The 15,085-nt window shown below is 35.0% G+C and overlaps 1 protein-coding gene across 2 annotated transcripts in view; it reads right to left on the reverse strand.

Moving 5' to 3' along the window:
* LOC136038685 (nucleobindin-2-like) overlaps nucleotides 1-14,537 on the reverse strand; it is a 45,484-nt gene extending 30,947 nt beyond the window's left edge. The window contains exons 1-3 of one of the 2 annotated variants that reach the window (XM_065721970.1): nucleotides 14,416-14,537; nucleotides 5,428-5,553; nucleotides 4,079-4,186 (exon numbers count right to left, since the gene is read on the reverse strand). In XM_065721970.1, coding sequence (XP_065578042.1) covers nucleotides 4,079-4,186; nucleotides 5,428-5,532 — 213 coding nt within the window. In that variant the 5' untranslated portion in view covers nucleotides 5,533-5,553; nucleotides 14,416-14,537. Of the gene's footprint in view, nucleotides 1-4,078; nucleotides 4,187-5,427; nucleotides 5,554-10,416; nucleotides 10,525-14,415 lie in introns of those variants that run through there. The other variant, XM_065721971.1, reaches the window with a different exon arrangement.
* Between the last annotated feature and the right edge of the window lie 548 nt (nucleotides 14,538-15,085).

Raw genomic sequence — 15,085 nt, forward strand, 5'->3', positions numbered from 1 at the left:
CTAAAAAAATTAATATATATATATATATATATATATATATATATATATATATATATATATATATATATATATATATATATATATATATATATATATATATATATATATATATATATATATATATATATATATATATATATATATATATATAGTTCACATAAGTTTGTTTAATGCGGTTCTAGTTTCGTGCAGACGGCCAGCAGCGTGGAATGTTAGTTTTAAATCCGTTATTTACAATAGGATGACCGCATGATTCACAGCAATTATCGCCAAATTAGCTTAGCACCAACTACTAGTAAGTTCTTGAAAACGTTTTGGATTTTAGATTAGCGTGCTGGGTAGATAAGGGTAACATTATCAGCGAGACGCAAGGAGGACGTCGAAAATTTTCTCTGGTTTACCCTTGTATATGTTACTGTTCGTCTGTGTGGATGTCCACATTTCCCTCGGTACTTGCTCCTATTCACAATCTTTATGAGAAAGCGGCAAGAATTCTCCAGTCGGCTACACACACTCCTCTTGACCTCCTCAAAATTAAAGATATTTATGTTTTATCTCTATCTTCGTTGGCATATCAATACTTCCAGGGAGATCTCCCATGTTGTTTTTCAGGACTGCTTGAACTAGTAGGGGAAGTAAATTTGTCTATGGTTCGTAACCCGTAGGATGTGATGATTCCAGATAGTCCCTCGGTTCGTTCACACTTCGGCCTGGCTGTGACTGTGGGGTGTGCTTGGAACTTGGTTCCCGCTGAGATCCAGCAGTCACGAACACTTGGCTCCTTTAAGAGACAGATGAAAAGTTTCTTATTAAAGGCTTCTTATTAAATGTTTCTTATGGTTTATTTATTATTTTGTTTTCTTTTTTGGGTTGTTGTTTTGTTGGAGTTGTATCCTCGATGACGCGAAAATTTTAATCTGTATTTTATTGTCGGGTGATGTGAGGGTCGCTGTTTCGTGGGGACTGCCGCTGAGTTGATTTCTTTTCCTTACATATTTATATTTAGATGTTGGTTAGTATGTTTATGACAAGTTTTATGATTCTTTATTTATTGTATGCCGTTTCCCAAATAACGCGCCATTGAGCCCTTTGGGATATTGTTTTTGTTATTGTTATTTTATGAAAATAATATAAATATAAAAATAAATGATATTCAAGAACTGACCGTGTTTATACTTCAAGCTCTCATGGGCAGATATTGCAGGGGAAAGGGTAAGCTTTATGTAACTTTCCTTGACATTGAGAAAGCATTTGATAGCATTGATAGGTCTATTTTATTTTGTCACCTAGTTAAAATCGGGCTACCGAGGCCCTCTATTAAACTGTTAACTGGTGCGTAGGAGATTGCTTTATCTGTAGTTAACATTACTAAACAAGGCGTACCTATGCCATTGAGAACTTTCAAAGGAGTCCGTCAAAGAGGCACGCTGTCACCGAAACTCTTCACTTTATATATTAATGATTTGACAGAGTACCTTGAGTAGAGATGGACCCCATCTCACGAGCGAATGCTCTATCTTCTTGTTTACTGTTCGCTGATGACACGACTTTGGTAGCTAAGTCAGCCAAGGAGGTTCAAACTCTCCTGAATTCAGCTGAAGCTTACTTAGAATCAAAGAAACTGAAGCTAAACACCCAAGATAGAGATTGTCATCTTTCATAGTAGAAAGCCCAATGGGAAACATTGATTCTCATGTCAGCCAATTAAAGTAGTCGCCAAATATAAGTACTTGGAATATATGTTCGCAGCAACCTGTGTTCTACTCTGACAAAAACACTTAATGAGAATTGAGAATTTGAAGATACATACCATAAATAAGTCATACCAGTTACCCACTATGGTTACGAGTTGTGGGGGGCCACTATGATGAGACAATTGGAGTTTCTAAAGAAGGGATTGACCGATATATCGGCCGCTCGATATTATCAGGGCGACATGGGGGACATTATCGGTTATCGGGAAAAAATACCAGACATCGGCCTATTTTTAATTTTATGCGCAACTTGTCCAGAAGATGGCGCCAGATTTCCTCATGTAATTTTCGTTTGTCCAGTCCTTGGAGAGAGAGCCACCGGCTAAGTCTGAGCATGGTGAAATGAGCAGCAGAGGTGATTCAAACAGTGTCAAAGTAAATTTGTTGCCAATACTTGTTAATACACACCTGGCACAGAAATATCTAAAAATATATGGTGAGTTCAAGAAAATACAACCCTTGAAATTGCTCTTGCTTGTCCTTGATCCCAGATACGAGTGCCAACTCCTAAATCAAGAGGCACTTGGTAACACTAAAAGGTGGCCACAAGAAGACATACAGAGTTAGACCTTGGAAGAAACAAAATTAGTCACTGCAACAGAAGAAGAGGGAAACCTAAAACAAAGAAGAGAAGGCACAGCCAGTTTGATTTACTACCTGTTTGATAACATCCTAACAACTTCATCAAGTGAGGAAGAAGAGTCAACAGATAATATTGACCAAAAACTGGAAAGCTACATGAGCAAGGCCGTCCATTAGAGTGGTGCCGAAATGACAGCAGTCGTTTCAAGAAACTAGCACAATTTGCTCAGAAGTATCTCTCCTGTCTGCCCTCTTCTGACCCAAGCAAAAGAGTTTTTAACACAGTCGGGAACAAATATGATGATAAACGAAGGTCTGCGAAAGGAGAAAATGCTGGATAGTTGTGTTTTCTGCATTACAACTTGCCACATTATAGCTGGACTTATTAAGCCCCATCCAACTAGACCCTTACTGGTTTTAATTGCTTTTCTAAAATTTTACTAAATAAATCTTTTTTTGCATTACTTGGAATCCATAGTGAATTATTGAGGCTGTTCTCTAGTGTAATAGACCAGGGAGAAACATGCGAGCATGAATATGGGCAGAAAATGGAAGGTTTAAGCTTTAGATAAGGTTATATTTTTCCGAAGGGCAATTTATCGGCTAATTATGTCTGTATCATATCGGTAAGGTACCGATATATCGGTATCGGACCTCAAATCCTTATCGGTAAGGCCCTACTCTACATTTATGTATTTTATAAAAGTATTAGGCTTGCAAAGTAATTTTAGTAGTATGGTTCTTAGAGTTGGCCTTGGTTTTGCCGAATTTACGTCATATAAGGACTATACAGATGATCAAGTTTTGATTAGAGATATTACATTTGCCCAATAACCGTCTAGCGAAGTCAGCTTACAATTAGATGTAAACATGAGGATTTCATGTTGGATTTGTTCCTTCAGCTCAAGTAGATTCAGGTGTGCCTTACTGGTGTTGTACTCTAAGGTTTTATAAGCAGATTGAAGAAGTGCATGGAGAGGAGTTTTACTTGAGACTGAGCCTACCACAGAGGGCACTGAAAAGCTGGTTGCGAGTGCGAGAAAATTGTGCACCATTGTGTAGGGGAGACTAGGATTCTTACAATGAAGATGGGAAGAGTAGCAAGTTGTTATTATTTTCCATATATTGAAAAATACGGTAGTCGAGCTTCTATTTTTACTCTTTTGTCTCTTCAATTAGAAGCCTCTATTGTGTTTATAGCACTAAACAAGAAATTTTCTGATGGACAGCCCCGTCCAGCATAGCTGATGAAGAAAATGTACTTCAGTCTCAGAGAAGTATTGACAAGGCACATAAGTCAAGAATGGCCAATAAGCCAAACATTTAAGGTCAAGCCAAGTGATGCAAATCTCTCAGTCAACTCCCATTGCTGGAGCTTGAAGAGATTGAGTCCTAAAGATGGTACAAACCAGCGCAACCAAATTTATTAGATGGGCTTTGGACATCTGGAGAATTCAGGTGGTTTTTGGGTAATATAAATATGCTGCCCACAAACAGTATGCTATACGTTGTTATACACGAAATAGAAAAGAAAAGAAGAAAAACTAGTATTATTTCGTATAAATAATGACAAGTTATCATGTCTTAGAAGTTTCTAAGAAAAACTCTGTTGTCAGCACTAGACTTTGCAACATTTTCCCAGCACGATCAAATTTTTGCTGAAATTGATTGTTTTACAGCAATGTGCAGAATTCTTAAAATTGCATGAGAAACTGGATAAATTACAGGCTCCATATAAATACCTTAATGTCTTCTGGGTCTGAGTTTTCAAGCTTCTTTCTAAATTCAGGGTCAGATTCCAATGCTTGGACAACTTCTTTGACATACCTTTCGTATTCTAAACCAAGTCCCTAAAAAAAAAAAAAAAAAAAAAAAAAAAAAAAAAAAAAAAAAAAAAAAAAAAAAAAAAAAAAATCAATTCAAACAATAATACCAAAATTTTATTTTCTTGTGTAAAATAAGACAATACGATCCTCTCATAAAAAAAATGAGAGGATAATTGATATTCAAAAAGATTACTTGGATTGTAGAGAGAGTAATGGAAAGAGGGAGAGATGGTTAAAAACTTAAACAATCAAAAGATTTTTAGGTACACTATTATGCGACTATTACTATATTTTACTTTCCAAGTTGATTATAAACACAATCTAGAATAAGAAGAAGAAGAGAAATAGATGGTGGGGGGGGTGGAGATGGGATGAACAAAACAAGGCTTCAAGAGCTGCCATTAGGAGGTACTGAAAAACAAATTTATATATCCAGAGGAGGTACTTCTTACTTGACAACGAAAAGACACAGACAAAGCATTAGTAACCTCCTTTAAAACAGGCTCTTACATTATTAATTCTTACTATTCATTATTCCAATTTTAAGTTGGTTTTCATTTTTTCTTTTCATTTGTATTCTTGCAGAGGGTAGCTACTGTGTGTATACCCCCCCCCCCCGACAAAAAAAAAACAGGACCAAAGTGATGATTTTGGTCAAAGATTAATTTCTCTGATTAGAAACCGCAGTAAAAGGCTAGTGGGGTCATTAGTAGCATGGGGGGTTGTACCCTTCCCTAGATTGTGAAAGTACCTTTGGGATATTTTCATTGAAAATACCTTTTTTTTTGTATTCTCGTTGGAATAAATTAGAAAAACGACAAATTTACCCCCTCCAGATTTTAGAAAAATGAACTGCCCCCCACCCCGCTTAATTTCGTGAATTGACACAACTTTAAGAGCCTGAAACATCAAAATTCTAATTATTTTATCAGCCATGTATGAGTCATCTGTATGCTGTAAAAGTAAAAGAAAAAAGCACATTCAAGGTCACGAAATGAAACATGTATTTTGTTTGCCCAAATTCTCTAAATTTCTATTTTTATTTTAGTTAGTGTAAAAATACTATGTGAAGCTAGATGATGAAACAGTTGTAGAGCAACTACAATTGCTTGAATTATATTTATATCTTAAATATATTTAGTAGCAATGTACAAGAATTTGCCAGACTTTTGCAAGAAATAAAAGAACTATATAATACAAATTACCCTGGAAATCCCAAATTTATTTTGTGCTAATGATAATTCTTTTCTTTTTTTTAAACTAACCTGCTCCAATTCATTTTCAATTTCATTTCCTGTCTCTTGGACAGGGGGACAAATAATACCAGAGAGAAGACAGAAGAGTAGAGTTAACTTAACATAAACCATCATCTATGAGAGCATTGGATCAATCTGAAAAGAAAATCAAGTTCAAAAAACTAACACCTAATGACTTAACAAAAATAAACTATGCAAATGCGTTAAATGAATCCTAAGAAATTATTTAAAACAGCTATAAAGCTAACTTTCCAAAAACAGTATTAAAAGTAAACAACTAACACACTAGATTCAGCAAGAAATGAACATCTCTTAGGGAATGACATATTTTTCCAGACAGTAAAATTTTAGCTCTAAAATATTGCAGAATATGTCTCTCAGAGTAAGAAGCTTTAGGTAAAAGTATATACAACAGAAAACAGACAATGTTGATCAGCTGCTCCAAGATGGTTGAATTATCCTGTTTGAATGGTTGTTTTTTTTTCTTAATGAAATTAATGTTAATGGTAGTGTATCTCTTCTTGACGGTCAACTTTTCACTTTGAAAATTTCCAAGAAACCTAATTTTAAGTGTACTAATTTATGTTCTTTTTACAATTGGTTTTGCTGTCTATTGTAAGTTCTGTTCATTTTAGGTTTCACTTCTTGAATATTTTTCCTTGTTTTAGATTTGACATCTTTTGGAAACTAATTTCTGCTCAATTTAAATGTGCTCTTTATTTTTCAAAAAAAAAATTCCTAATACAATTTAGTTTATAGTAATTTCTGCTTATTCCAACTTACCACCTTACATAGGCTAATTATGCCACAGGAGCAATACTTCTGTTTTGCTCTTTTTTTCTTTTTTTTTATCCTATGCTGCTGATTCCAGTTTACTGCAAGAAATTGGTATGGGTTTAACCTATACAATTTTTACAACAAGTATGGACATCTGACTGGGTTGTTGAATAAAACATTATATTTAAACCTGCATATCATTCTTGCATGGGAGAAATAGAATGGTTTTTGCTTGTCCATGAGCCAGAGCCTACAGCATGAGAATCAAAGCAGAGCATTGCAGTCAATGTTAGGGAGGACCATATGAAATTGCTTGGACAAGCTTCTGTTTGTTTGAATCCTGATTCTTCTTTTGAATAGAAAGCTCTATTCAAGCTGCAAAGCAAGAAGGCAAAAGTTTCGAATTGAAGTTAAACTAAAATCTGTAAATATTTAAGAACAGCAATGGTTTGCTGGTCCTACCACTTAAGATGTTTTCTTAGAATAACAAATAGAACAAATTAGAGAACAAAAAAGCAGCATTCAAGGACATTAAATACTACATTCAGGACTAACATGGAGGAATCTTACCATATGTGACTCTTAAACTTTAACAGTTACCTTATGGCTAAATAAATTGAAATTTACTTTTAAATTATTCTTTTAGTATTGATATCAGAAAGTGACAAGACTAATCCATAATCCTTGATGAGTTGATAAAATTAAAGAATATCAAATTTTCTTTAAAAAAAAAAATTGATTGTAAGATTCACGGTTTTGAAAATGTCAAATGGCTGAAAATTTCATTTTGTGGTTCACACTAAAAAAAAGAAAAGATAAATATTAGATAAAGACTTTCCACATTATAAAACATAGTCTTCATTTGGTGTGAAAGTAAGCTAAGCTCAAAAACGCTGGTGGTACTATCTGGACCAATGGTACTTTCAACCTTTATTATTGGAGGCACACAACTTTTCTGCCTCCAACCCTTCCCTCTGGCCACCACAGTTTCAGAAAATATGAGAATCCCATAATGATTTTCACTCTCCACAAGTGAAGTTGGCCACTGGTCTCTCTACTCCTCCTTTGAACAAAAGTTTTAGCAGAAGGTAGGGATTTGGCACCTTCCTTTCATGCAAGGATTTTCAATTAGCATTGTTAAAATCACAAAGATAGCCTGTTGTCCTTTTTTCTGCCCTATCCCCACCAGTTTTACAGAAAAGGGCAAGTATGTTGCATCTTATTAGAAGAAGAAACATACAAGGAACTTCAATATGTAATTGGAGGCAAAAAGCAAGCCCATGGCTTCAATCTTTTGACTCTTCTACCACAGATTTATTAGTAGAAAGGTAGGCATGTTCTACCTTACTCAACATGGAATCATGTAGGTATCTTAAATTGATATGGTGAATAACCAAAGGGCCAGAGGACTCCTTTCCTTTCTTAATACCAACTTTCTAGCAAAATGGTTCCCCCCTGTTTGAACTATATTCATTTAAGGATTTTTAACCTGTATAGTTGCAGAAAAGAGGGCACTTGCACCATCCTTCTCTTTCCTGGCCACTTTTCTTGTGTAGAAAGGTAGACATGTTGCACAAACTGATGGCCTTACATACATAACCTTGCCCCCATCCACTTTCTAGTGGATAGGTAGACATATTGCACCTTATTTGAAGAGCAATCCCACAAGGATTTTCAAAAATTATGAGTAGAAGACTACAGAGCAGCAGTTGCACAGACAAAACGGACTGAAAGTAGGCACTTAAGGGACTTTTTGGGTTGGAAAAAGGGACCAGACTAGGGACCAATTTTATGTAAATAACCGAAAATAACTGGGATACCAAGCACTGTTCACTTATTTCTTTAAATTTACTTCAACATAGCCACTTTGGATACAATGCAAATAAAGAGAAAATTGCACACAAAAATACACACAAAAAGAGTTAAGCTGTATTTTTTGGCCACTTTTTGAAAACATTTGAGATGACCTCCTCCTTCCTTTTTCTAACATTGGATTTGACCTTCTAAGCAGCTGCCTTTAAGTCTTCATATTTTTTACACTGCGCTTTTAGAGGATCTAACATGGCCTTTGCTACCTGTACCCCAACCAAATCCTTTGACTCCAGAGCGTTATCTAGTGTTTTGGTCACTCCTTCTGAAAGATTGTCTGAAACTATTTCATGCACTGACAGTTCTTTTTTTTCTATCCACATCATTTTCTAATGCAACTATATATTCTTTCTTCTTTTTGAGGCTTTCTTTCAATGCATGATGCTCTTCTTCTTTGTCCTGCTTTCTCTCTTCTTCTTTCATCTCTTCAGCTTTCTTGGCAGCTATACTTTCAAGATATTCCTCATATGCCAATTGGGCAGACCTTGAATGAAAAATAATGTCAGAGGAGATGGAATAAAATTCAACTTTCCCACAATACAGCTTCAGTGCATCTTTGAAGGTCAGTTTAGCATTGAGAGTTCTCTCCAGCATCAATGTCTGATGCTGGTTAAGTGCATTTTCTTGTTCAGAGAAACCATGGTCTACATTTGCACTTCAATGTGAAAGGAAAAGACTAGCACATATGACACTTTTCAGATTAGGATAGGTCCAATCCCTGTTATATGTCAGGAGGTGAGTCCAATAGCTGTCAAATTGTTGGTTGTGTAGATCTTCAGGTTCATCTTCTAACTGGACCAAACACCACTCATGCTGCAACCTATCAACATCAATACTAATTGGCAATTGGCATACAACAGCTAGTACCACTTCACCTGTCTAAAATCTTTCCTCAAAGACACGAGCAGAAATTTCATGTGGTACAGCACGTCTTCCTTCCCTGAAGAGGAAATTTTTGCTGTCAGATGTTAGGTGGCAGTGATAAAATGTTAGCAGACGTCCAATGGAAATGCAGCCTTGGCCTTTTGGTTCACACCTTCCAAAGCTAATTGCACCTTTCTGCTGCAGTTGATACTTTCAAGAGCCAAGAATACATATTTATCATGATTGTCTAGTGCTCCTGGGTCAATAGCTCCCCCCTAAATATGTTTTGGTTTCACCATGCAGGAGAGAACACAGGTAACTAGGTCCTGCAGCTTCAAAGCTAAGATATGAATTAGAGAATTGTCCTTCTGAAAATAAGTACACAAATCTTAATACAGGGTAGCACTAAAGATGAAAAAGTGCATGTTAGTGACAAACAGCTCTAACTTGACCAACAAGACTATCTTTTTATACTTGCTAAGGATGATCTTTTCCTTGGGACAAAATAAAAAAATATGCCTACATAGCTTTCAACTGTTCAATCACTCTTTCTGCCACTTCTACAAGGGTTAACCATTGAGTTGGAATGTGCTTCACAAACCTGTGCTACAGTACTGACTCATGTTTTTGAACAGACTCAAAGTCTTCACATCTTAAGGGCCATCCACAGAAAAAAATATTACAATTGAATGAGTAGGTCTGCAATATCATCACTGAGAAATTGTAGGCTCTTGTGACATGCACTGTTTGTGACATGCAGGTTACAGGTGCCAATGTCCAAGAGATGTTTTCCTTTGTCTTGGTTAATCAGTGCATCAATCAACTTGAAAACTTTCTTGTTAACATATGGCCCATCAGTGCTCAACATAATCATCTGTTGCAGCTGAAGACTAGCATTATTTATTGCCTTAAGCAGACCCTCGTTCAACTGTTCACTTGTTGCTTCCCCAATAAACAGAGGTTTCAAGGTGTCTGCTAACAACCTTAGCTTGCTGACAAGAGAAGTACCTTACATGTATTTGAAACCCTTTACTGCTGGCAAAATTTGTTGTTTCATCATATTCTAATACACAAGAATTGGAATCCTTGGTATCTTTAAGTAATAAATTCCAGAAATACAGGTACAGACCCTCATTAACTAGATATTTGAACTTGGAAGAGCTCAATGTGAACTTTTCTGAAACATCACTTTAAACAAATCACTGGTGCCATCATAACTGTGGCTGGGAAAATCTGATAAAAGACACTTCACCCACCAAAGCATTTCATTTTTATAGAGCTTCTTTCAAAAACATTGTACTTATGACATTTGGATGGGAACTTTGGGAAGTTCTAGCTGGGAGAGCTGTCAGTCACAAACTGACCAGGGTGTAGTTTCATTATTGTATTTGACCTATGATCTTCACCTTTAGCATGTTGTTTGAGAGTAATAGAGCCTTTAGCAAAAGAGAGGGATTTCTGACTATCTCTATGAAAGAAAAATCCTACTTTTTTCTGTGGATCAGATATGCACCAATCACCATATAAATGACCTATATCATCTTTTTCCTTCAATCACTCATTTTTAAGCTTGTACTTCCCCATTACTCAGCAAAACAAGCGCTCTGAAAACGAAAAGCAAGCTAAGTAAGCAAAAAAAAACTCACTCAACCAAGTACATTTTTACATGAGAAAACTGTCAGACATCCTTCAGAAAGAAACAACTATCAAATCAACCAAATTTTCAACCTTTAATGAATATACTGAGTACCATCACAATTTGCCATGTACTATGCCATTTTTGACTCTCCTATACTTTGATTACTACTAACTTCAGTCTATTTATTTGCTTAAACAGTTGTATGACAAAATTTGAGGGGCTTTTTAATTTAAAAAAAGCTATGCAACTGAATTCTAGAGCTGATGCTAAGTAATTATTTGGACATATGTACACAATCAGTTGGCTATATATATATATATATATATATATATATATATATATATATATATATATATATATATATATATATATATATATATATATATATATACCTGCAACAGATCTTAACCTGAGCCTACTTAGAAACACAGTTCATTACTGGAGTGTTGTCTATTACCAGTGGCATACTGAGCCAATTTTAAGGGTAGACAAAGCTTGATAATATGCTGACAAGTCTATAATGTGCATACAAAACGTGCTGCTGATCTGCAATGGTGCACCAACCTCTCTCATTGAGTACAAATCATTTGGCAGACATAGCACTTTCAGCCATGAAGCCCTAAAATTTTAGAAATTTTGACTAAAAAAAGTATTATTCCTTATTTTTTTGCCTTTTAAAACCCATATTTTTTGGTGCAATGCAACACATTATTATGGGACCTACAACTGGAATGTACTAATGATGTGGTTCTAATCACAGGCATATAAAAGGGGGGTAGCTGCCCCCTCCCTAGAACTTCAAATTTACACTGAACATGGCTGAAAAAGCAGATGGTTGAAAAAGCAGTTAAAAAAGGCAGATGGCTAAAAAAGCATTTGATAGAGAGTAGATCGTTGAAAAAGCTGGAAATAAACAGCTTGAATCACAGAATAAAAGTCAAAGAAGAAGCGATTATCAGTGATGTCTTGGAAAGATTTGGCTCTAATCCAAGAAGATTAATGCTGAAGCTTACTGATGATTTATGATTTTTGGTGATTACTTATTAATAAAGATCTCATAAGTATGATAGAACTCCTGACAATGTAAGGTTTTGTGAACTACCAATATAATTTCAGTCCCCTGCCCTTCATCACAGAACTAGCTGCTCTCCCCCCCCTAGAAAAGAAGCTGAGCATGCCCATGGCTCTAATGTTCTCTTTTCAATTAGCCCCTAAAACATCATTGCAAGGAATCAAATAATTTAAAACAAAATATTATCCTGCAGAGTGGAAAAAAATTTTGGATTTAGAAGTTTCTTTATCAATCGTATTTTGTCTTCCATTTCTTCACCTCTTATAAACCTTTTTAAAGAAGTGCCTACCGTTTTAATAAAAATTAACCTTGCAATGGAGTTTTTTTTTGAAATGAGAGTTAGGAAATGTCATTTTGTTTTATTTCCTTGCAGATAGAAGAACTGAGTGAATGCCTAAGGTAGCATTTTCTGGTGCAAAGCGCCAATAATTTTTGGAACCTACAGCTGGAATGTCTATTTCTCTTCAGATTAGTCCCTCAGACATCCTTTCAAGGAAGCAAAAATCTTAGAAAGTGATACCATAGAATTTAGATACCAAACATTTAGAACTGAGAAGTTTATTTTTTCCTAGTTTTTTTTTTTTCTCACCCTCCTTTTGGTGAATAAGGTGTCAAATTGAATCCTCAGATATGAATTCAAAATTTCAGGGTCCCACCTATTGGCAAAAAATTGAAGTGTTCCTGTTTGATAATATTACAAAAGGTGACAACAAGCTTTAATTGTTTCAAATTTTGTATGATAATTCCAATTAAAAAATACCCTACTATTGTTGTACATGTAAAACAAAATGCTTCTTTATAAAATTTTAGTAATCCCAATAAATTTTTATTTCAAGTTTCCAGAGAAAAAGTTTCAGTTCAGTGCCAACAACTATAAGTAAGTATGTACCAAGATGCCAATAATTGAAAGTATATTCAACAGAATCTAATATTTGGTGCTGATTATACTATTTTGATGAACATTGGATAGCAGAGATTGCAACTGTCAGTGCCACAAAGCTTAATTTTTCTGTTGAAAATGAATTTTCAGGTCTCTAAAAAAAAGAAAAGAAAAATGTCATTGGGAGCAATGTGCAGACAAAATTCTTTAAAAAAAGGTATGGGGGGCATTTACCCCCTCATACCCCCCCCCCCCGCCCCTAGTTATGGCACTGTCTATTATCAGCACCAAATTCTGAGTTCTAGTACTTGAGGACATCTTATCCCATTTGAACTGCTTTTCAATCAAACCCAGCATACTTTTTTTGCTACCAAACCTCTAATAATTTTTCTGGAACTGACCTAAATATCCCATTAATTTTCACATTGGAGCATCCATGTCAAGAAAGGAGACACTATATTAAAATTATAAGTTGGATGGTACCAAAACAGGATTTGATTTCCTAGTAGGTCACTTGTTCCTCTAAGCTGTCCTGTAAGCTGAAGTGGAGAAACAAATGGTAAATTTGGAATATAGGACCAAAATGAGATAGCTAAGAAAATTAGCATAGCAATAAACATACTATTTGATTCAGAATTCAATCCTTATCTGAATTAGAAAACAATCATTTTTTGCAGGTAATTTAGAAAATTCTTGAATTTCTAGATTCTAGAATTTGAAAACATATCTCTGGTTTAGTTTTCAGCTAGCTTGGTACTCAGGGCCTAGGTTGCCCAAATTACCACCCAGAGGCCAGCACTGAATCCCTTCATCTTCCTATAGAATCTAAAGTTGCCAGTGATGAATTTTCTAAATTTCTGAAAGGAATATCTGCAAGAAATGACTGCATTTGGAAGCAACATTAAATTTTGAATTGAATATTATGCATTTTAGCTACCTTATTGTGGTATAATATTCCAAATTAAACAAATAAATACGCAGACAAAAAGTGCAGAATGCTAGTAATAAATCAAATGTCAATATTACCAAAACTCTAGCATGTTTTCTACCAAGATGTATAGTCTACAGTGTCTTCAGATAAAAATAGGCTACTCATCCTAACTTTGTTTCATGGCCCACCCTTCACAAAGAGGTAGGCTGATACAGTCAGGAACACAGCAATTCAAAATTAAATGTCACTATGTCAAGTGAGTTTATAATTTTCATATCTATCCTCTAAAATGATGACAGTTTCATTTAGTATGGTGGCAATTCAAAGTTGAATTATCACTTACTCAAGTAAAATTGGAATCATTTTCTCACTTGACTAAGCAATGATTCAATTTTGAATTAGGCTACCACCCTATTAAAGCCTTGTGTTTTTTGCATCTAGTCTTGTCACTCTTGTCTAGTCTTGATGCTTTTTTTGGAATTTTTTCTAATTTTGTCACTGGACAACAGGACAAGGAAATTGACAGTCAAACTACACTGACTATCAAGTCATAGAATAGACAGTCTTGTCAGACAAGAGCAACACTCATGTCAGCAGACAAGACAGAGATACACAGATCAAAACAAGAATGATGTATGGGAGGATGGCACAAATGATAAGTGGAAGCACCTTCAAATATGTGTTACCAACAGTTTTTCTGCATAGCTTAGGCATTACAAAGTAAGAACTTTTTAATTAACATGTTTCTTGTCAATAGCACCACTTGTAGGATAATAGCAATCTAATTCTAAGGGTAAGTCTATTTATTAGCTAGGCTATCTCAACAATGCATAGGCCTATCTTTAAAATTGAACCAACATTCATTTGCTTTGCATAGGCTATTTATTTCTGAATAGCCTGACCATTAAACGTTTAAGGAGAGATCTCAACTAGCCAACAGCATCAATAGATAAAGCTTAACAAACCTAGAACAGATTGTTGTTTTCGTTTTCTTCTTCTAGCGGTTGCAAAATTAAGTGCTATTTTAGATACATAAAGTTTCTGTTGGTTATTCCTAAGCGGCACTAATATTCCCGTCTTGAAAAATTTGGAATAATGAATCCAATCAAGCAATGGTGGAGAATCTATTAAAATTCTGTGATAAAAGTAGTTCTAAATAGATAATATTTTCCATTAATATTAACTTAAGTGTTTCATTTTATTGGTGTATTTAGTTTTTTCCTTCTATTTTTCCTTGCTCCACTGTAATCTTTTATAGATGGTAGGTAAATAAATTATTGTTACTTTAATGATTAAAATGTCATTGGGCTATCCCGATACCATTTAAAGAACTCTAGCATTCCAATCTACTACTCCATTTTCACATTATGCTAAGTTTGAATCCTCCATTAAAAGACATCAAATCAGAACCAACATAAGTAGCTTAATGGCGGTATCATATCGGCAAAGTAAAACTTTCACACTGTTTCTTTTAAGGTTCATAGGGGTCAAAGGCTCCGAAGTGTAAGCTAATTAACGGTAAGTGACAAACCATGGCATGTAACACTAGTATAAAGCCCTGTCTTCATTGTGGCTTTTTCAGGCGAAGTCGGCCGAGTAGTAAAAACAGCTTTATTTTATCGAAAAACAGACTTT

This window comes from Artemia franciscana, chromosome 18, assembly GCF_032884065.1.
Source record: "Artemia franciscana chromosome 18, ASM3288406v1, whole genome shotgun sequence".
Lineage (NCBI taxonomy): Eukaryota > Metazoa > Arthropoda > Branchiopoda > Anostraca > Artemiidae > Artemia > Artemia franciscana.